We start from the raw sequence: 21,706 nt of genomic DNA, 5'->3' as shown, positions 1-21,706 counted from the left end.
GTCTGAGGTACAGCAAGGCTTCCAGAAGACCACTCTTACTGTTCTGTCTCATTTGGGAAGGTGATGGTCCCTGAAAAAGCTCTTTGGGTGACACTGATGCTCCTCCCAGGGCTCTGCTGTTCTACATGTGAGCACATGGGTTGGGTTCCTTAAGAGCTGCAACAGAAAACAGGATGTACTTCAGAGATTTACTTCAGAACTGCCTCTGACAGGCTCCAGCTGCTAAGGGGTCTGTAGGACAAAACCAGATCTAATCTTAAATAAAGCCCCTGGAGTGTGCATAGTTCAGCAGCTGGATCCTCAGCACCAGCTGTTGAGTTCTCCAAATCCTTTCCAATTCTATGGCACTGCTTCCTGCTGTAGGCAAAGTTGGCATTAACGTGTCCATACCATAAACATGAGGTTTGACCCTACAAATCTGATCTGATTCTGATCTGATTCTGCTCAGTTGTGACACTGAGTGACACTAAGGTAAGTCCTGACTGTTGGAGTCCAGGGCATTCCTCTAGGCACCCTGGGAGGCCACAGACCTCGGCAGAGAGGTTTGGGGCTTGAGCAGGATGGTTTGGGATCAGTCCAGAGGGGTTTTGGAACTGTGCAGGTGGGTAACAGACCCTGGAACAGAGCCCAAGAGGACACTGCCTTTGATTTCAGCCCATGGGAACAGCTTCCAACATTGAGAGAAGAATTACAAACCACAAAGGTGTGACAGACTGTAGTGTAGTGTATTACAGGATGGAAAATTTTGTAGTTTGAGGGTTTTAGAATATAGGTGCTTGGGGGACAAAATGGAGGATTTAGGTGGTGCCCTGAGTTCTTCCTTCTTCTCCCCTGGCCTCCATCCTCTGGTGACAGTGGCACAAAGTAGTTTAAGGGGATTGGGTCAGAGTAGAGTTGACTCCTTTAGTACAGGTGATAGGTATGGGAACATAACTGTAAACAGGTGATGTGTAATTTTCTGTATAAAGAGGCTGTGACATCCCACTGCGGGAGGAGTCACCTCATGTCCCAGCTGCTGTTCAGATCTCAGCTGGGCACAGAGAACATTGTGAGATATGAAACAAGAAACAACACAAGAAATCAAGAAAAACAAGACCTTGAAGACTCCACTTCTTTCTTGCGACCTGGCTCAAGGCTTTCAGAGGCAAAAAACTCTTAACCCCCTAACCCTTGGGTGAAAAACCACAGAGTTGGTTGTGGTTTTTCACCCAAGAGACTGACCCCACAACATTAGGCTCCTTTTGCTAAGGCCAGGTAAGTTTGTTCTAGCTTCAGTTACTGTGATTTGGAGCGCAGTTTCATAAATAGCACTTAATAGGTTATTGTGCATCTGCAAATCCAGTTGACAATATGCTGCACAAATGCTTGTGGCTATCCAGTGCAGGCATGGGACAGGAATAGAAACACACAGCTGGGAAGGAGGAAAGGATTATTTAAGCTGGCTTTAGCAGCATTCAGTATTGTTGCCGAATGTCACAGCGTGTCAGACCTTACTCTGCAAAGTTCCCTCTGGAACAACTTGTGGGCTGAGGAAAGGAGAGTTTGACCCCAAGTTAATTTGTTGCACATGCTCTCGCTGCAGCTGTACAAGTACATGTGTTATTTCGAAAGCATGTCATTCTCGATATAGAGAATGGAGTCCACTAGAGTGATATAAATATTTCGTGTTAAAACTTTATTAATTGAATGGAGTACTAAAGTATGTTTTCCATCACAACCCAGTAACGCTTAAATCCTGGAATACTGAGAGCACTGGCTTCCAAGCTGATGAAAAATGCCTCGTCATCTTGTGTTCATCCCTTAAACATCTCCTGTTATTGCCTTTGCCTTTTGTAATGGTTCTGAGTCCCTGGAATGTGAGCAGACGTTGCTGCCTCTGCACAGTGGGGCTCCTTGTCCAGAGCTGGAGCTCCTGGACATGACACGAATATAAACAATGCACAAGGATTCATAAATATTGGAGAAATAATGAGTGCCAGGAGAACAGGGAGCAAGAGGAATGTGATTCAACCTATTTCCCTGCCCCTACTTTTCCTGCATTTATTTCCATCACATATGACTGACAGATTTTTGCACTGAATAGCTAATACATTTCCTTTTCCAAGGACAGCCAAACCCAGGGAGAAGTGACAAAAAGACATGTATAACACTTCAGCACTTGGCAACTACTGCTGTTCTTCAGGTGTCATTTGGTGCTTGGCCTCCACAGTATTCACATACTGTTAGTTATGAAAGATGGAATATGCATATTTTGTTACTTTTGCCATTTTACTGTCTAATCTACTGATGCATCTTGAGGAAAAAGCCAGTTTCAGTGGATAACAGCAACATTACAAGGACTATGATGGTTTTTGTTTCTATAATATTAAAATAAAAAAAAAACACACCCAAAACCCTAGGGAAATTAAAGCAACTTCCAAAAAAGCTAATTGCAAAATCAATTGAAATTGGCTAAATGGTATCAGAAAAAAAACCTTTTAAAAATATTTTTCTAAAAGACATATTCCAGTGATCCTGAAATTTTATTTTTTATCACTTCTAAAGGCAGAATTTTTCTTTTTGTAATGTGAGCTATTTTGCTCTTTAGAAAAGCCCCAGCCCAAATCAAAAGTAAAGAAATGGAGATAAGTTCTTCCAAAGGGTAATAAAACTATTAACTTTTTCAGACTGAGGAAAAAACAAGAATCTGTTTTAAATTAGATGCAAATTTTATTGCAATGGCCATGAAGAACAGCCTGCTGTTTACTTTGGAGAAATTATGAATTAAATGTGGCCTTGGTATAGTAAAAACCGTATTTTAACTGAGGAAGGCAGCCCAACAACACAGTAAGGAATCTTTTTGTGTGCACCAACTTGGTAGTCTTCAAAGTGCAATTTGCAATTCCAGAATAAAAGAATCGTAGGAAGTCAAAACATTCTAATTTGATTTTGAAAAGGGTCCCATTGATTTGCTCTTAACAGCCAGTGCAACAGAGGGAAATCAATATCTTGTCCATAAGCCATAGTGTATATTGCAGGTATTAACCACAAACACATGGTTGAGAGAGAAGGTTTTTCTTTTCCTAGTGCTCACTGAAATAGAAATATTCCAATTGCAAGGTAGAGATTTTCATGGGGAAGCAGACTATACCAGAGTTTCTCTTCCTTTAGAGGTAACTACAGCTGCCACAAAAAGTTACTTCAGTCAAAAGAAAGCTAAAAATAAATTCAGGCAAAAATTCTTATGCAGAACTGCTTTTCCCGGGTTTTGAGAATTTTCATTTTCTTGCCAAAAAGCTGATGTTCATTCCAGTAGTTTTGTATTTTTCTGTTATAAAACACAAGACACAAGTATTTTTCAGTAGTACATTTACAGGCACTTCAGAAGATGTTCTAGTCCCAAACAAATCTCTTTTATCTGTTGTATTGACTGTCAGGAGACCCTCTGTGTTATTCTTGTTCTCAGGAGGTTCCTTCTCCAAGCAGACTCTTCAGTCTCTGTTTAATGTAGAACTGACCCTCTCCAAAAAGCACACAAAAGCCTTCTCAAAAACATATTTCAGAAGAGGAAAGTAACCTCACTGTAAATAAAAACAGAAGCACATGGAAGTGGGTAGGGAATGCCAAGGAGGAATACAGAGAGGTTGCCTTGTACACACAGGGATGAAAATAGAGAGGACAAAGCACAGTTGGATTAAAAACTAGAAAGGAATATGAAGGGTAACAAGAAAGGCTCCTGTAGTTACTTTGGCATCAAAATAGATGAGCCAAGATTTTTCTAATGTTTCTCTGGAAGCTGCCAGGAGCATTGAAGCCAAAGAAACAAAAAAAATATTTCACGACTTTTTAATGACTGCCATTTAGAAGTAAAGTTCCTCACACTGTCTACAGTGCCATTTCCAAACCTGGTACCCTTCACCTCGGGAGGAGTGGTGTACTTGTCCAATCTATCCAGCCAACTGTGCTTCCAAGTGTGGAGTGTTACTAAATCACATCCCTTTCCATTAATCAACATTTCAACTTGAAGTCAAGCTGCTGGCAATCAGGTAACACTGAGAGAGTTGTATGGCTAATTGTCAGCCCACGCATTTCCTTAATTGTCCTTAATTCCTTAACTGTTAGCCAGTGACAATGAATTGCAAAAATGCAAAATTAACATTTCAGGTTTTTTTCCCTCCTATGCTAACTAAAGCTGACAGGCTCATAAAAACTGCACCCAGCTGTGAATCTATGGAAAACACACTGAATGCAAACAGAAAGCTACCCACGGGGGAAAGAAAAAACTCTGATCAAAGCGTGAAAAAGGGCAAAACAAAAGTCTGTCCTTGAAATCTCTGCAAGCAGTTTAATGGTGACCCTATGCACTGTGCTACAACACTGAACTGTTTGGGAAACACAAGCAGCATAGAGATGATATTGCAAGCGAGAAAATTTTAGTGAATGAGGGTGCAGACTAAAGACATGGGAGCAAAAATAATGTTTTGACCCACTGAGAAGTTCAGTTCCGAGTCCCAAACAGGAAAAGTTCTGAAGTACATGCTTATCTTAAAAGATGTTAATGGTCAATTAAACCAATATAAATTATGCATGTGAATCATGCCTGCACTTAAATGCTTTTCTAGACTGGCTGCACAGTACCTCCCAAAATCAAGTTCTTCCTGGCTCTTGAATGTTCACATTTAATAATGAGACTTCTCCTTTCTTAATGTCCTTTAGTCACTTAGCGTTTTGTAGCATCACTAATATATATCAATGGAGAAAAGCAGTATGAGAGAAACCAATCTTTTCAAAGAGTGGTTTGAAAGCAGTGTTTTTCTCCTACTGTAGGTGGTTTAACAATAATTGGTAAATCTTTTCATTTGCAAATTGAAGCAGCTAGCAGCCCTTCACTGGAACTACCTGTGGGCAGGGCGGGATGCTTTTTGTCTGTGTCCATCGCTTCTATATTTCACAAGGAGTGGGACTTCAGCTTCTGTAGTGAAACAAAAGCTCTGGAAGCCTGTGGACAAGCCCTCAGTAAGGCTGGGAAGGGTCTGTAGCACTGACAAGTTTGCGGGTACATTTTCCAGTGTTGCCTGCAGAACAGACAGAGGGCACGATTTGCTCTTTCATCAGGAGGTGCCGCCTTCTGGGTAAATATTTAAAATAAGGATGAGCCCTGTGCTATGGTCCTGAGATTTCCTTTCACCACGAGTTATACCGTGTATCACCTTCTGAGGGCTGAGAGGGGCAGAACTGAGGGGAGAGGGGACGAGGGCTGAGGGGAGCCGGCTGAGGGGAGCGGGGATGAGGGAAAGGTGGGCTGAGGGGAGCCGAAATGAGGGATTGGGGGCTGAGGGGAGCCGATCTAAGGGAAGCCGGGCTGAGGGGAAGGGAACGGGCTGAAGGGAAGGGGCTGAGGGGAAGTGAAGGGGCTGAGGGGAAGGGAAGGGGCTGAGGGGAAGGGGCTGAGGGACCACCCGAGGCCGTCGGTCAAGGTCGGGATCCCAGCCCCGCCCCCTGCAGACCACGCCCCATAGAACCCCGCCCCTAAGGGCCCCGCCCCCTCAGGCCCCGCCCCCTGCGCTGCCCCTTTAAGCGCGCGCGGGGCGGGGCCGGGCGCTGTCACGTGCGGCGGCGGGAGCGGAACCCGAGCTCGCGCCCGCTCCGCCCGCTCGCGCTCCGGCTCCGGGGCAGCGCCCGCGTGCGCGCCCCCGCGCGCGGCTGCTCGGGAGCGCGCGCCCCCCCACAGCCCGTGCCGGCCATTCCCCCTTCCGCCCCGGGGCCGCGCGCGGCGGCGGGAGCGGCGGGAGCGCCCCTTCCCTTCCTCCGCTGCCTCCCTCCTCCGTCCCTCTGTGCCCGCGGCGGGCGAGCATGGAGCTGTTCCAAGCCAAGGACCACTACATCCTGCAGAGCGGGGAGCGGGCGCTGTGGTGCAGCCGGAGGGACGGCAGCCTGCAGCTGCGAGCCGGTGAGACCCCCGCGGCCGCGCCCGCCGTTTGCGCGGGGAAGGGCGGGCTGGGACCTCCCCGAGCTCCCGGGGCGGGCGGGGGGCGGCGGCGGCGCGGCCGGGCGCGGTGTCCCCGGCGCTGCCGCGGGGTTCGGTGCCGCTGCCCATCGCCCCGCAGTCCCCGGGGCCGCGGGACGTCACGCGTGTCCCGGTGTCGCGGCCGGCGCGCCGCTGTCCCTCTCCGTGCCGTGGTTTCCCCGCAGGCGAAGCAGCGCTGCCCCCGCCCGGGCTCCGCGCCCCGCGGGACACGGATCGGTGCCGGGGACACCGCTCATCCCCCGGGAGCAGCGCCGGGGGCCAAGGGCCGTGTGCGGCCGCTGGCAGCCTTACATAAGGGATGCTCCCGGGGCTCGGGCATTGCGTCTGTGGGCAGATGTGTCCCCTGGTCTCCTGTTCCGGGAGGAATCGAACAGGTGGCTGCACCGGGTAGGGGCTGGGTGATGTGTAAGGTCCATTCCAACCCTTTGACGTTCTGTCGTTCGGTGGCTTCTGAAGTGGTTCTGAATTTTTCAATGATTACAGGCTGTGTAAGTGACATTTACGCGGAGCTCCGCTGAAGGGAAGGCAGTGCGAACAAAAATTGAGACGGAGTTGTGTAAAAGGGAATTTTGAAACAATGGTAATTATCCTATCCTACTTAGGAGGTTGCTCAGTAAAATAAAATACCACCCGTAGAAATTATCTTGCTTTGCATAATATGGGCTCCCTACCCATGGCAGGGGGTTGGAACAAAATGATCTTTAAGGTCCCTTCTAAGCCAAACCATTCTATGAGTTTTCCTCATTCTTTGTGTTTCTAATACGTAGCTTTCATTTAAAGGACCGTGCTGACCCTGCTTAGATGCTAAAGAAACTCTAAATAGCTGGGTGTTTCACCAAACATGTGGCAGGCTGCACAGATGTTACTTACACTTTTCTAAAATTGGCATCTGTGTTATGCTAAAAAAGGTGGCTAAGTATGTATATGACCAAGCTGACTATCTGAGTACAGTAGACTCTTTGAGCTTCTGTGAAAGACTGGACAAGCTTTAAACATAAACGTTCAATACCGTTGTTATCTGTGTTTTTCCAAAGAACTGTTTTTCATACTGCACTTTCTTGTGTTATATTTTCATCCTTGAGTTGTGTCTTCTCAGCGCAGTTTTGTTTGTGTCTCTCAGATAAAATTGCAATCTGTGCTGAGTTAGCATGACTAATTCTTGTCCATCAATTTCACTAACCCAGCAATTCTTTGATTTGCAAATGATCTCACAAAATAAGTGGTGTTAAGTTAGCAGACAGTATTGCCAGTCAGTGAAATGTGTGCTTTCACAGGGGAGAAAAACCAACAGGTTTAGGTTTATCATGCTTACAGCCGTCTGCATGGGCTAAAAGCTCCTCCATGACCCACAGTCATTAAAACACAAACTAGTGATCTGTAGTTCTGGAGATTAATGTTTGATAACTTTTAACTTTTAAAAGCATCAATGCCTTACTTTCACACAGCCAGTGCTGTGTTTGATTTTTCCTTGGTGTTCCTTGACTTTGTGGAGGCTTTACCAGTGCCCAGCAGTTTGCCTGCCTGCTGCTCCAGCAGCGTTTTGTCCTTCTCCTGCCTCTGCATTTTCAGGCAGTTTCCATGGGATCCCTATTGTGTGTGACCTGCAGATTAACGAAAGGTAATGTGATATTGAAGTCCCCTGGCCTGCTCCAAACTCTCAATTGTTAGCAATGTTTTCCCATTTCCGTGTGTTTCAGTTTTGTTTTTCCAGCCCTGTCCGTGGATCATCTTCTTGACAAGTGGACTCCAGATCTGTGAAATGAAATACCTTAGTAGGTTGAAAGTAAGCCCAAGAAAGGAACAGTTCTCGCACAGGAAGTGTTTCTTGGATCAATAGCTCTTTCTTGTATTAAGACAAAACTGCATATCCTCAAATTTGCAATTTTATTATGTTTGACCATTTATTATTGAGGCCACTGCCCGGAAATGAGTAAATGGATTTCTGTGTGATGAGTCACTGCTGTGTTAAAAAAAACAACAAAGTCATAACTTGTGTTCATTGACATGTTTAATAATCTGTCAAAAGGCTGTGATCTAGCTGTGTGTCCCTGCCTGGTTTTGGAGGCCTTGGTTTTAAAAATTCTGTCTTGCTGAGGCTGCTCTGAATTAATCTTTGGGCATTCATGGGTTGAAATAGATAATACTGGTGAACCTTGCAAATCTTTACTTGAGAGGGTAGGTCTGGATCTAAAGAGCTGATGCTAAGCTTTAAAGTACTCTCCTCCCTCAGCTATAAAGGCATGTTCAGAAATTTGCTAATGTTGAGAACTGTATTTCTGATCTCTTTGAATCATGGAGACAACAGCTTGAATTTAAAAAAAGAAAAGGCAAATACTCTTGGTAAATATTTGCCATAAGCAAAGTCTGAGGTTGGCCCTCATTTGAAGGGTATCAGCCTGTGTTTACAAGATGTTTCAGGGTTTTTTTTATTCTCTAAAGTGAAAGCACTAATGAGTCACCTGCAGGAAATCCATGAATCACTTTGGCATCATAGATTTTTTTTTTTTTAAAGAATTTGGCTGTCGAGGGTGTGCTTTTTTCAGTGTAGTGAAAAAACATGTGCTGTTCAACCATGCCTTAAATGCTTTACATCAGGTCTTGGTCAGGATTTCACTCCTGGATTATGCTCTCTGCTTATGCTCTGTGTGGCTGTTCCTGACCAGTAGTTCTACACAAATTACAAATATGTTTTAATTGATGATGCTTGTATCAATTATGTGTTTATATTTGCATATATACACGTATATATGTGTGTGTGTGTAAAGGATAAAAAGTGTTGAAGACACCAAATTCTCCTCCCTGCTTTTTTGGCAGTGGAAGAAGGAATGAGGCTGTTATGGTGTGAAAGCTTCTATTATCATTGTGCTGGCCTTGATCAGACCCCAGGCACTAATGTCAAAAAAGATTAGGAATAGTTGCTGCTAAAACTATTTCTTGTAACTATGCTGATTCCCACTGCTCTGGAGAAAAAAAAAAGGAACAACCCTACCAAATATTTTGAGGGGTACACGGATTGGAATTAATCTAACACAGCTTTTGGGAATGTCGTGCTCAAAGGCTGTGTTGCCTCTGCCTGAAAGAGTAAGATGGGTTAAGCTGTGTTTTACCTCTGGAGGCATAAACTAGAGGCAGATGAGCATTTGTTTGTTTCAAACAAACACTTTAGGAATTTATTGTTACAGTATTCATTTTCATCTGTTGAAAACGGTTGTGAGTCAGCAACTGAAGCAATGCACTTTAAATACTTGTTGTGAGGGATGTGTTACCAAACAGTATTTTCAGAGTAGCAGGGGACACATTTCAGGTTAGGTGTCAGTCTGATAGCGTGAAATCATCTCTGAATCACTAATCATAAGGCCATCTAATATTCCAGCTGTGTGCTTGCCTTGCTCCTCAAAGGCATTGCAGGAGTCATGTAGAGATGACTTGTCAGAATTCCTGAGCTCTTCTTCATGGCTGTGGAGTGGAGGAGGAGCAGCAGTTCCTTTGTGGGAGGACTGGAAGTGCTCAGGTGAAGGCCTTGGGAAAATGAATGGTGTAAGGAGTGATGCCACTGCTACCAAAAAGTGTATTGCTAAGTTTTAAGTCTACAGAGCAGTCCTAGACATGGCTCTGAGAGGTGACAGTCTGAGTGTGAAGTCATGCTACTGAATTACTTCATAGGAAATTGCCTTCCTGAATTTCAGTAGTATGTCTTGGAAACTGCCTATCTATTCTGGGAAATGGATTCCACAGGAGGCTGGAGCTTTAGAAAAATTCTCTCTGTATTTCAAGTTACTTCATAAGAAACCTCAAGCTGTTTTTTGACACCTTTTTAGCTGCAGTGGGTACTGCACTGCCTCTCACCCTTGCTTGCTCATTCTGTTCCCTCTTTTCCCTACTCTTTTCTTGGTTGTCAGCACCACGTACTTGTGGCGTATGTGACAAACCAGATGTCAGAACTGATCTGCATTAGCTGCAACCCAGCGAGGACGTAGGCTGAAAAAAGCTTCAGCAGTTGGGTCCTTGTTGCTGCTTTTTCCTTCCTGTGAAAGAGAACAGAGGGGACCAGGGGAATGGGCTGATTAAATATTGCATCTATTCTATATCCTTTGTTTGAGTAAATATTGCATACATTACTTGCTGTTGTAGCTTCCGACTCTGAGGCGAGCTCTTCCTATATGTTTATCTGAGGGAAATTATTTTCTGCTTTTTATAAGTAAGATCTACTTTTTAATTCCATCCATGGTTCTTTTTATAGAGCATAGTAAACCTAAAACTGAGACTTAAGTGGGTTGATAGTGTGTTAGAGCCTATCCTGGTGAGAATTAAATAAACCTTGAGGTGAGGTGTTTGCTTTCCTGTTGAATCTTAGCAGGTGATGAGTTGAGTGTGACAGAGGTCTTCCTCTCTCTTTTTTTTTTTTTTTTTTTTTCCCTAAGAGTTCTGAAAATGCCAAACTTTTCCCAACACAGATGTGTAGATGTCTTGGAATTTCTGCCCATGCTGAAATGACCTGAGGTTTTAAATACATGAAAAACTCCAAATGCTTCATGTCTTGATATTCTGGTGTTGCTGGTTCTTTTTTTTTTTTTTTTTTTTTTTTTTCCCCAGAAAGAAAATTAATCTAATTTAAGTGGATTTCTGTGGCTTGTATTTTGCTGGCAGAAGTGACTCATCTTTGATCTCATGAGTTAGTATTAACTAAATATTGAATAGGAAATTGCAGACTAACTGCAGCTAAAGTATTTAGAACAGAGGACACTGATTTCAATTAAGAAAGGTCTGCATCTGTACTAAGGGCTTGTGGGAGAACACTTCTTGTTCTTCTTATTGGGTTGTTTCACAGTTTAATGGTGTGGGTGATATTTCAGCTGTATGTGTAAGGAAACATTAAAACTTTGGTGATTTTAAGTGTTAAGCTCTGAACTGCAGGACAAGGCAGCCACTTGTTTGATATGCTGCTTGTGTTCTTTCCAAACAACTGTTGTAGATTGGAATGGGACAGAAAACAAAGTAATGGGAGTGGAATATCAAGAAGAGGAGAAATCGTTGTTTGTATATTTAGAGAAAGAATTTGGAGGTAGTGTTTTTTATTAAAGCTTGGTTTTAGTAAACAGGAATACTAGTACTTAATCCTCAATGCTGTTCTCTTGCTCCAAACATCTTCCCCCAATAAAAACTGGGAGAGGATTGTTTTCCTCAAAAGCTGAACCCAAATGAATGAAATAGCACTTGAACACTGAGGTTTTCCTTTTAAGGCAGAAATTTTACTTGAATAGAGCCCTGGAGCAGTGTTTGCTGCGTCTCTGCAAAACTGAAAAGAAGGCCCTTGAACATGCTTTGAATTGGAAAACAGAATTCTGAGCCAAATTTAAAAGTAAATGACCTTGCCCAAGAGGTAGTTGTAAGATGTAAATGGCAAATATGCTGGTCTGTCATTAATTGTTATCTTTCAGGTTTGTTTTTTTTTTTTTTCCTTGTCTGTTTCTGGTTAAAGACAAACAGCAACTCTTGCACCTAGGGGTGATGGTTAAGTTTTTCCTTATATATGCATGCCAGTAACATTTAAATAATATGTTGCTGCTTGGTTTCTGAGTAGACAAATTGTCCCCAATAGATTAAAAAAAAAAAAAAAAAGGGAGAAATATGGGGAGTGGCTTGAAATCCTGTCTTGTTCCTGAAACAAATGCCAAATTTTTGCCACTTAAAGGAGTTTAACTCCCGTATTTAGTGTTATAAATGGTTGTTTCCAATCAATAACTCTTCTTGTGCTTTGAGACTGATTAGTTGGACAGTCACAGAGGAAAGTTAATTATGGCAGCAGAAGAACAGGTGACAGTGAGGGGAAACTTCACCTTGCTTCGACTTGGCTCACACTGTGATTCTCTCATGGCTCTTAAGAAGCATTAGCATAAGTCAGCTCAGTGATTAGTAAAACAAACTAATTTCCATAATTGTGAAATCCTTCTGCTCAGCAAATGTTTATATTTTAAATTTTTGAGTATAGGATGTCTTTCTTGTGTTCTTCTTTCCGTATAGCTGTAACTGAGCAAACTTTTAATAGACAGTCTTTAGAATGAGTGAACATAGTGTTTAAGCTGTCAGTTTTGTAAGTAGGTTTGAATAAAGTCTTTCCCCTGCCTGATTGATAGTTTCCTTCTTACAGAGTAAATAGGATTAAAAAAAATGCAGACAACCTACTGCTTTCTTATCTTTAAGGGTATATCCTCAAACAACTTGAGCTTTGTTGAAATACCAGCTAAAAATGGAAATGAATGTGTGTTGGTGTGGAATAATATTAATTAGTGCAGAGTTGGTGCTTTTGGAAGGATCAAAGATATTTTTTTTTCCTTTTCTATTTTACTTCTGATAAGATGTGTTTGCTAACAGAGTTCAGCAATGTGAAGAATAAAGGGAAGCTCTAAAGTTAAAAAAAAAAAAAAAAAAAAAAAAAAGAGCCAAACCAACCAACCAAAAAACCAAACCTCTGAGCTCCAGTGGCTTGGCACTTTATTTGCATTTGAAGAGTCCCTGCTGGGCGGTTTTCTGAATGGTATTTACAGGTTTGTGGAAGGGATGTGAGGAGCTGATTCTTGTTTCAGATGGTTGAAATGCATATTTGTGGTATTTAGCTACCTACATCAGTGGTGTCTAAAGTGGGGTGCACACACCTTGTGGGTGCTCGAGGCAGCACATTGAATATGTTGGAAGAAAATATTTTGTACCATTAATCAAGACAAATGCTGTTTTAAAACAGTGTCTATTCCTCCATTAAAAACCTCTTACCTTTTGCATGTTTTACAATGCATGCAATATAAATTATTTACGTGTTCTCCTGGACTGATAAATAAATATACATATTTAGGCTGTGTGCTGAGTTTGTTTTTCTTGGTGTGGCGTTTGACAGAAAAGTTTGGAGGCCACTGAGGCACAGGGTCAGACTGTGTTTGGAGCAAACACTGGTTACAGCAGTTTGTTTCCACTTCTAGGACAGGGCTTCCTTGTGCAGTTCCATGTAACATTGGACACTCTCCAGACAACTGAACATTTTCCGTATGTTTTCCAGTTTCCCAAGCAATGCCTGGTGACTCAAGGGATTTTTCTGACTGCACCAGAATACAAAGAAGTATTTCTTTGTCAAGATGAGTAGCAGGGATTCATTTTTGTTAGGTGCTTTCTCTGGGACTTGCATCCTGCTTTGGCAGCAGCAATACAAATGTCGTGTACAAATGCTCCCGTCCCAGTGCTTTAAATCTGTCACTGAATTGTGTTTGCCCTGTTTGTGTTCATCTCATTTAATGCTGAGATAGTGAAGGGAAGTGTCCCAATAAAGCAGGTGATCAGCTGAAGGAATAACTTGTTTCAAGTTTGGAGGAGGACATGCAAGTAAATAAAATTATCACTTCACACTGAATGTCCTAGTGCTCCATCTTTGTGCAAGTGGCTTAAATACAGTTTTAAAAATCTATGTTGAAAGGAGAACTCAAGGACCCTAAGTTTTATTTCCATAAATAGTCCTTTATTTTCTCCAAGAGAAAGAAGTTCAACTTTATATTCTTAAGTCTTCCCAGTTAATTTGTAATCTCTTAATCCTGTCTAAAATTCCAGAACACTATTCAAAGATGAACTGAAGCTTGGAAGCAGACTTTCTTTTGAAAAGCCACAGGAGGTCATAAAGGTCAAATACTGCTAATAATAAAATCTTGCAGTTATTTTTGATCTAAAGCATACACAATCTAAAGAAAAAAAAACCAACTCCTGAAATCTATTTTAAAATAGTTTTGAAGCTGCTTCCTGAAAATTAACACTTCTGGTGTTAAAATTTACATTAGCAGAGCTGGGTGATTTATTTTGGCTATACATAGTCAAATGACATGAGTCATTCTGCTTTTATTTTTTCTATATAAATATCTATGGCTTGTGTTGAATGGTGAAAATGATGGAGGATTAGTGCCCTGCCAGACTCCAGGAAGACTTTTTGAGAATTGACACATCAGTGCCCATGCTTATAGGCTGAGGTGTAACCAGAAGGAAATTCAGTGATGATTTATGTGATTTATTCAGTGTATGTTTGATATTCCACTGTCAGGAAACACTTTCTAGCTGAGCTTCATTCCCAAATGCCAACAAGGAGGGAGATAAGAGCTGTGCCCTCTGAACTGCAGCAAGATTGGAAGAGAAATAATTACAGCTACTCAATGGACTGAACCAGGCAGCAGCTCAGTAGTATGAGCTGCATTCAAATGATAACAAATTAAATGTTTTGGTTTTCTTCCTGCCTTCTCAGGAGGAAGCTGCCAGCCTCCTCTCCAGCCCCAGACTTGCCTCCAGCCATTCTGTGTTGAGCAAGTGGTTTATCCCAGAGCAGTGGTTTGTTTTCTTATCAGAGCTTGTGCCTGACCTTGGGACAACTGACCTGGTGGTAGACAGCCGAAAGAGCCAGAAAGCAGTTTTGGGTTTTGATGCTCTTCCAAGTTGCTTTCATATCACCTTTATCAGGGTTGTGTTTGTGTAAACACGAAGAATTAAAGAGACTTTATCTGGCGTTGCACGGCTCCACGTCGCTGCTGGTGAGCTCTGAAGGGTGGTGGTGGAAGTCCATCACATCAAAGCTGGTTTTGTTCTGAATTTGTGACAGGGTTTCTGTTCTGCTGCCACTGAATGCTGATACAATCGCTGTGCATGGTAAATGCAGTGCAGTGGGCATTAATCTCTGACAGGAATCAGTAAAAAACCCCAACATTTGTTTCAGCAGCTGGAATTTATTTAGTAGGCTAAGGGAAGGAATGAGCGGTTTTGTACTTCAGGACGGACACTTGGTGAGCAAGTGTATACATCAGAGTGTTAAGGCCTGTCAAACACTGGCAGTTCTCTCAAATTTAAACACATTGAGGACAGCAGAGAATTCCTCAAGTCAGGAAAAATCTTCCATGGGACTCACCTCACTGCTCTCAGTGATTCATTCTGGACACAGCTTCTGACTTTCTGCAGGGACTGAGCAGACACTGCTCTTCTATCATCAACACAATGCTGTAAGAAGTTTGTTTCCATGTCTTTGTGTTGCAGTTTAAAGTTGATAAATCTTTATTCCTGGCTCTGTGAGGTTCAAAAGAGGACTAGTATGACATTTATAGGAAGTTGAGCTTGTGTGGGGAAACAAGAGTGACTACTGATAAATTGTATTTCACATTATGTCTCGAAACATTGTTTTGTCTGTAAGGAAAGTTCAGAGGTTCCTTTGATAGAACCTTGTGGTGGTTAATTCTCACTGATAGGCATTTCTTTAAAGAAGAAAAAAGAATCAAGTTTGTCATGAGTTCTTCCAGCTTTCAGGAGTCAGAAATGTGACCAGGTCTCATATGTGCTACCTGAAAACTTTCAGCTGACGACTTTCGGTTTTGTTTTGCATGGTTATAGTCTTTACGACTTCAAAAGGGTGTGGATACCTTCTGTGGCACATATCACTGTCTACCATCTTAGGATTCCTCTTAAATTCTATAAAATATAATACAGTTAAATACTTATATCCTACAGGCTTGCAGTTAACATTCTTGGATCTCTGAATCTCTGCTTATGTAATGATTTTAAATATAGAGTGGCTATATTTTTCAGAGATACAAGACAGTGACTGGAGATTGCTGCTGCCAGTTTTACCAAATGGCAGCAAGGGAACAGTCTTGGTCAAATTTTAGTGTTAGACAAAAGTTGGAGACAGCTTCTTCCTATACAGAGTAAACAGGAGTGCATGAAAGCTCATCTTTGGGGATGGGTGGGGAAATCATATTTAAACCTTTGTTTTGTTTGGTTCATCCATCTCTTATTTCCAGGGTGTACTCACTAGGAGCAAGAGGTTCATATTGGTATTTACTGTAGTGACATTTATTCAGCATAGTTGGGTGTTGGCTCTGAGTGAGATATGGCTGTCACACAGGAAACTGAATTCTAACCAATAACAAAGTTCTAATCAGCTTGGAACCAGATATGTTTTATCTAGTTTAAAAAACTGGCTTGCTTCTGTGCTTTCACATGTACTTTCCTATAGAAAGTTCTCTAGAAATAGTGTAAGAAAACCAAATTTTGTGGTGCTGTCACCAAAAGGAAATCAGTGTGATCCCACAATTGTTTTTTTCACAGCCTACAAGCTTTTCTCCTGTAAGGCTTCTTTGCATCTAGGTTTTCTTGGACACTGAAAAAACCCCATGGTAAACCCCTTATATATTGCTAAATATGGTGGTTTTGGGTTTTTTTCATCTATGCCCTGCCTTCCCCATGGAAAATTTTCTTCAAGCAGTCAGCCTTTACCATTAGTAGCTTGATAATTACACCTACCTAAGAGGCAGTGCTGCCCAGCTGGTGGATCTGTATTTGCTGCCTTTAAACTCTGGAAGTGGAATATGCATTTGATTCCAAATACAGTCTCTTCTTTTCCAAAGCTTGTCTGTACTTAAAGTTTAGAGCCATTTCTCATTGTGTCTCTGCTGCTGGGGTATCAGGATTCCTGTGGAATTCCTGTCAGAGGAACAGAGTAATAGAACATCTGTGTAAAATCCACTTGTCTGTGCAGTCCCCAACACCAGTTTTCTTATATCCTTTAACAGGCAGGTCTAAAATGTTGTTTCCTTATCCATCTAATTAAAACAAAATCTTGTTTCTTCATTCTTTAATCTCTTGTAAACTCCTAGAGGAAAGCTCTGGATAGCAAGTGAGCTTTTCTTGCTAATATCTTGTCACAGCAGGAAATCAGAGTTTTAGAAAGACATCTAGAATGTCTTCTAGATTACTGGGCTTGTGGTAGCCACAGTGAACCTTCATTGATTTGGTTCCTTCAATTCCTCCTGTGCTTGGCTTTGCTGCTTGATATTGCTGGCTGGCTTTTAGCTAAATTCATATTTCTGAATTATGAATTTAAAGCTAATTACAAAGAGAGCAAGAAGTAGGTGAGATGTGAGACAGTGCAGCTCTAGAAGAGTCCCAGGGTGAAGAGAAAACTGGGATTGTGTGGGTGAACTGGGAAAGAAGGTGGAAAGTTGGGAGTGAGGAAGGCTGCCTGCATTCCTCTCTGCTGCTGGTGCACATCTCCCACTCAGCACAGAGCTACTCCTGTGTGTTTTTTGGAGGGAAACCCAGCTCAGGCTGTTCTAGAACGTGTTCCGTACGAGCACAAATCTGGCAGGAGGATACAAGATGTGTTCAGGAACTTCAGCAGGGGTTGAGGGCACATCAAACCCTTCAATTTCTCATAGCCACCGTCACTGATTTCCTGATGCTCTGCTGTGTTAGTCTCCTTAGGAAGTTCATTTTATTCTGGCATAATTCACACAAGGTTCTGTGTTATTCTCCTTAGGAAGTTCATTTTATTCTGGCGTGGTTCCCACAAGGTTCTGTGCAGCTCAAGCCACTGTCTGGAGAAAAGAAGAAACAGGAGTTTGGTCCAGTGTAGTGACACATATTATTGCAGCCCTGCATGCTGCTGCAAACATTGATTTAAATTCTGCTGCTGTGGCCTTTTAGTTGTTGCTTGTCTGTGTCCAGGCACCTGTCACCCATCCCATTTAATGAGCTCATTCCAGATCTACCCTGACTACAACTGTTTCTATTGCAGCTCATAGAAATGCTTGTATTTAATGAGGAAATTGGCTGAAGCTAGGGCTATTAAATGTTATGCTGGAAGCTGGGAAAGCAGTGTGTGTTCTTGGAATATCAAGGCCTCAAATACAAATGTTTTAAGGAGGATTCAGTGTTTTAGAACAAAGTGTGTAAAAAATAAAACCATACTTTCAGTTGTTGCCTGCAGACCTCAGATTTATAAGAAGGAAAGAAATCATCGTAGGTAAAATGTTCGTACTCTTTTGTGAGTTTCTTCTTTCAAATGTCCAGCTAGTTACAGCAATAGGTAAGATATTCAATTTGTCTGGATGTTAAATCTGGAGAAACTCTTTTACCTTGGAACAAGTGTGTTTTGGTAAATAATAAACTTGTCCTTCATGGTATAGGAAAAACCTCCTTTTTGAGATTTTTCTCTCCTACACAGATATTTGCTTTTAAGTATTTGTTTTCACTTCAAAGATTTGCAACAGGAATTTCATTCTTTCCCCCAGTCTCGAATCCTTGAACAGGTACCGCACCACAGTTAGAAATTAATTTTCTTCCTGCTTTCTCTTCTACTTCCTGTGGTTCACTGGAATTTATTAAGAGTAGGAGAACTAGAAACCAACCTAAACCTTAACTGTGTGTGCTTTGATATTCCATGTACTTGTGGAGAGTGTTTTAACAAAAGAGGAAGTGTCTGTGTGTGCATGTTTATAGAAAGAGGATGTGAAAGTAATAGTAGTTGGATACAAATGGGAGAGAGCTGGGAGTGAAAGGCAACATCTACTGCGTTTTGAAGCTGTGCTGTTAACTCAGTGACCTCTATTCAGTTTCACTACAGCCATGTAAAGTTTTGCTTACCTTAAAATTTCCAGTGGATATGAGATTAAATTAAATCATTAAATCCATTAAATTCAATGACTGCCTCCTAAAGGTACTTTTCCCCCCCTCAAAAATCTGGAAGATATCTGTGGTAGGGCTTTGTGTTGGAAACTTAGTCTTTTTTTTTTTGTAGCTACTTGGTAGCAAGGAAAAATGGACATGTGCAGCACCTTATTATTGCTGGAATTGTGCATTTTCTGCCTTCTAAGTTGGGGAAAGTGGAGTTTACTGTTTAAAAACAGGAGCTTTGTTCTTTTTTGCAGCCACTGATCTTCTTTTGGCTTGGAACCCCATTTGCCTGGGCCTGGTAGAGGGAGTCATTGGTAAAGTCCAGCTGCATACAGGTATGTGCTTTGTTCTCTCCTGGTGGGTTTTTTTATTTGTTTACTGCTGCAGTTCTGTGATATTATAAATAATACTGCATAACTCCAATGGAATGATGTGATGTTCTTTGCCTTAGAGGAGCACTCCCCAAATGGACTTGTCAAGGTGATTATGTTATAGCTGCACAGGCAAATTCACTCTGCTCTCCAGTGATATGTGTGTTCTGATTTGGCACTGTCTTGTAAAAATAGACAACTGCAGTCGCAAATAGTAGAAACTGTATTTGAAGTTTTATTTGAATCTCTTGTGTGAGGTTTGTAAAATTCTTAAAATATTTTGGAATAATCCTTTCAAGGAGATTCCTGTTGTTCTCCTGTGGTACAGTGCAAAAAGTAACCAAGGAAGCTTTCACAGAAGTATAAGGCCTGAATTCTCAATGCTGTATGAAAACCTGAAGAATAACTGCTGCCTTGGTAGGGGAATATTTGAAAGCAAAAGGAACACTTCAACTTGTTTGCAGTTAAATGACAGCTATAAAATTCCAGCAGGTGTAGAATTCATTGTTATTTTAATGATAAGCTTGTCTCTAACTGATTGTAGTAATGTTTTCCTGTAAAATAAACTCAGTACTCCTTTTGCTTTATCAGCTGCAAAGCCCTGTAGCCATAATGAGTATTAATTTTGATATATACCAGCTTTGTCCAGGAAGATAACTCTGCCAGTAGAGCTCTGGCTGTCTGTTTACTGGCAGGTAGGGAAGGTAGCCACAAACCCTTGCTGTGTGCTATTCTTTTTGAAACACCCTGCATTTAAAGTAGTACCTGGCAATATGATCAATACAGGTAAAGTTTCAAGCTTGTTCCAGGAGGGCAGGATGGATTAAGTGCTGAAATGGATCAGATGTTTGTGGTCCCTTGAAATAGAAACAGATTGCTCAGGGTGGCAATGATGAGATGGAGAAGAGGGGCTGGGACACCCTGGCATGAGTGTTGGGCAGATAAGTCCTGGGGATTATTGTGGTTCTCTTGGTACTGTGACCCCTGGTCTGGTTTCTGGGAGTCATAATTCAGAGTTCAACTGTCCATGAAGTCCTCCTCCTAGTTCATCACTTCATCTTCTTTAACTTCACCTGATGTTTTTCTCTGTGCTCATTCTCCAGATTTATTCAGCCACCCTTTTTCAGATCTGGTGACATGAAGTGGTTCAGACTCTGCCATCTCACTTTTCTCTTCTCTTAGTCCAGGTTCTCTGTGCTGGTCAGCATGTGCTGTCCATGATGAACGATGGCTAAACTCCAGTAATGACATTTTTCTGCTGTGGGAAAATGCTCAGTGACTGGTTTTGACACATGTTTTTTGTGTTTGTGTGGGGTGTGGCGTTTTGTTTTAAAACCAGGCTCTTGGGTACACAAAAGCCTTCCCCCCTACTCTCTAGGGAGTCTAGTTATAAAAGCCTTTGAAAGGGGAGACCTCAAAGATGCTTTCTGGAAGGTTTTTTAGTAGGTTGTGGCAACTGAAGATCTTTGCATGTGTGTTTATTGTGAGCTGCTTCCTCTGTTTATGAAATCCGAGTTGAAACTTTCCCCACAGTGTGACACTTCAACAGGTGTCAGCTTGCTGTTGTCAGGTAAATTAAGATTATCAGGTAATAAGCCTGATATCTCTTCTTTCCAAGTGTCCTATAGAGCTCCTGAATCAATTAAGCTCATCCAGACATTCCACTTAGTTGCTGCTTAGGTCAGTGGAAGTGTTTCCTTTTGTCTCTGCCTTGTTCAGATGACCCCATCACAAACTCTCCATCCTTTCTTTTTGTTGTAGGTATTCTGGTATTTAGTGATCCACCTGTCCTATAAATGGTGTTTTGTTTTCTACTGTTAAATGTCTGAAGAAAGAAAGCCTCCAGCTGTTTATCCTTACTTTTCTCTTGAGAGTTCCTTGTATTTGCTGCCATTTCCTGATGAGTGTCATCCATCAGGCTGCAGTCACAACGAGAGGGCTGACTGAGGTGTCCTACACAGCTCTTCCCAAACCTGCTATTTTCAATGAACTCCTACTTGATCATATTCAAGTGTAGCCTGATGTTATCCTCAGGCTGAATCATCTAGCAGTCTGTAACAGTAACCTGTCTTCATTACTTATTCTTGTATCAATCTTTGTCACCTGGAAACTTTATCAGCAGAAGTTGTATAAATATTTAACGTTGCTGGACCGTTCTGCCCACGCTCAGTGGGAGGACTGTGCTGCAGGAGCTGGGTGAGATGCCTGACCTGCAGCAGGAGGACTTGCTGCTCTGATTTCTTCTCCTCTGCCCTCAGGGTATGAGGATCAGAAAACTTAATTTGAAGCTTATTTGGTGAATTTGTCCTGCTCAGAGCCTTGTTACCAGCTATTGTTGAAAAGAGGTTTTAAAAATCCTTAGCACACACAAGTGCTGGAAATTTTCAATGCCTTTTTAAGTATTAGAGTTGTTACCAGTGAGCTCCAGAGCTGTCACAAAACCTGTATGCACTTGCATGTCTTGGACATAGATCATATGTTCTGGAAAGATTTGCTTATTGCAAGAATGCTGGAATTGTCTAAGATGACCTTGAAATGTCCCTGTAATCAGTCATGGGCTGTCTGTAATTTAGCATTGGAATACCCTTGCCAATGAGCTGTGACTAGGGATGGGTTTTAATTTACTCTTAATCTTGCTCGTTTTATTGCTTGCCTCATACAGGAGAATTTGTAGGAAAGCTGCTGTGACAGGGAAGCTGTCTCATAGAAACCAGCTAGCCAATATTACATGGTTTATTTTTTAATTCTTCATGGAATTTTTGACATGAGAGGGCCAGTTGTACCTCTGAACACTCACATTTGAGATTCAAATCTATTTAAAGCAGTATTTTGTTCTTCCCCAAAGTGAATTTTCTAAAACATTCAG

The 21,706-nt window shown here is 41.9% G+C and overlaps 1 protein-coding gene across 1 annotated transcript in view; it reads left to right on the top strand.

The window, feature by feature from the left end:
- The first annotated feature begins 5,804 nt into the window (after nucleotides 1–5,804).
- INPP5F (inositol polyphosphate-5-phosphatase F) overlaps nucleotides 5,805–21,706 on the top strand; it is a 39,150-nt gene continuing 23,248 nt past the window's right edge. Inside the window, exons 1-2 of the mRNA XM_066323493.1 lie at nucleotides 5,805–5,929; nucleotides 18,724–18,804. Coding sequence (XP_066179590.1) covers nucleotides 5,833–5,929; nucleotides 18,724–18,804 — 178 coding nt within the window. The 5' untranslated portion in view covers nucleotides 5,805–5,832. The remainder of the gene's footprint in view (nucleotides 5,930–18,723; nucleotides 18,805–21,706) is intronic.

This window comes from Sylvia atricapilla, chromosome 8, assembly GCF_009819655.1.
Source record: "Sylvia atricapilla isolate bSylAtr1 chromosome 8, bSylAtr1.pri, whole genome shotgun sequence".
NCBI classification, from domain to species: Eukaryota; Metazoa; Chordata; class Aves; order Passeriformes; family Sylviidae; genus Sylvia; species Sylvia atricapilla.
The sequence above is the reverse complement of the archived record's forward strand: the minus strand, read 5'-3'. Positions and strand labels throughout refer to the sequence as shown.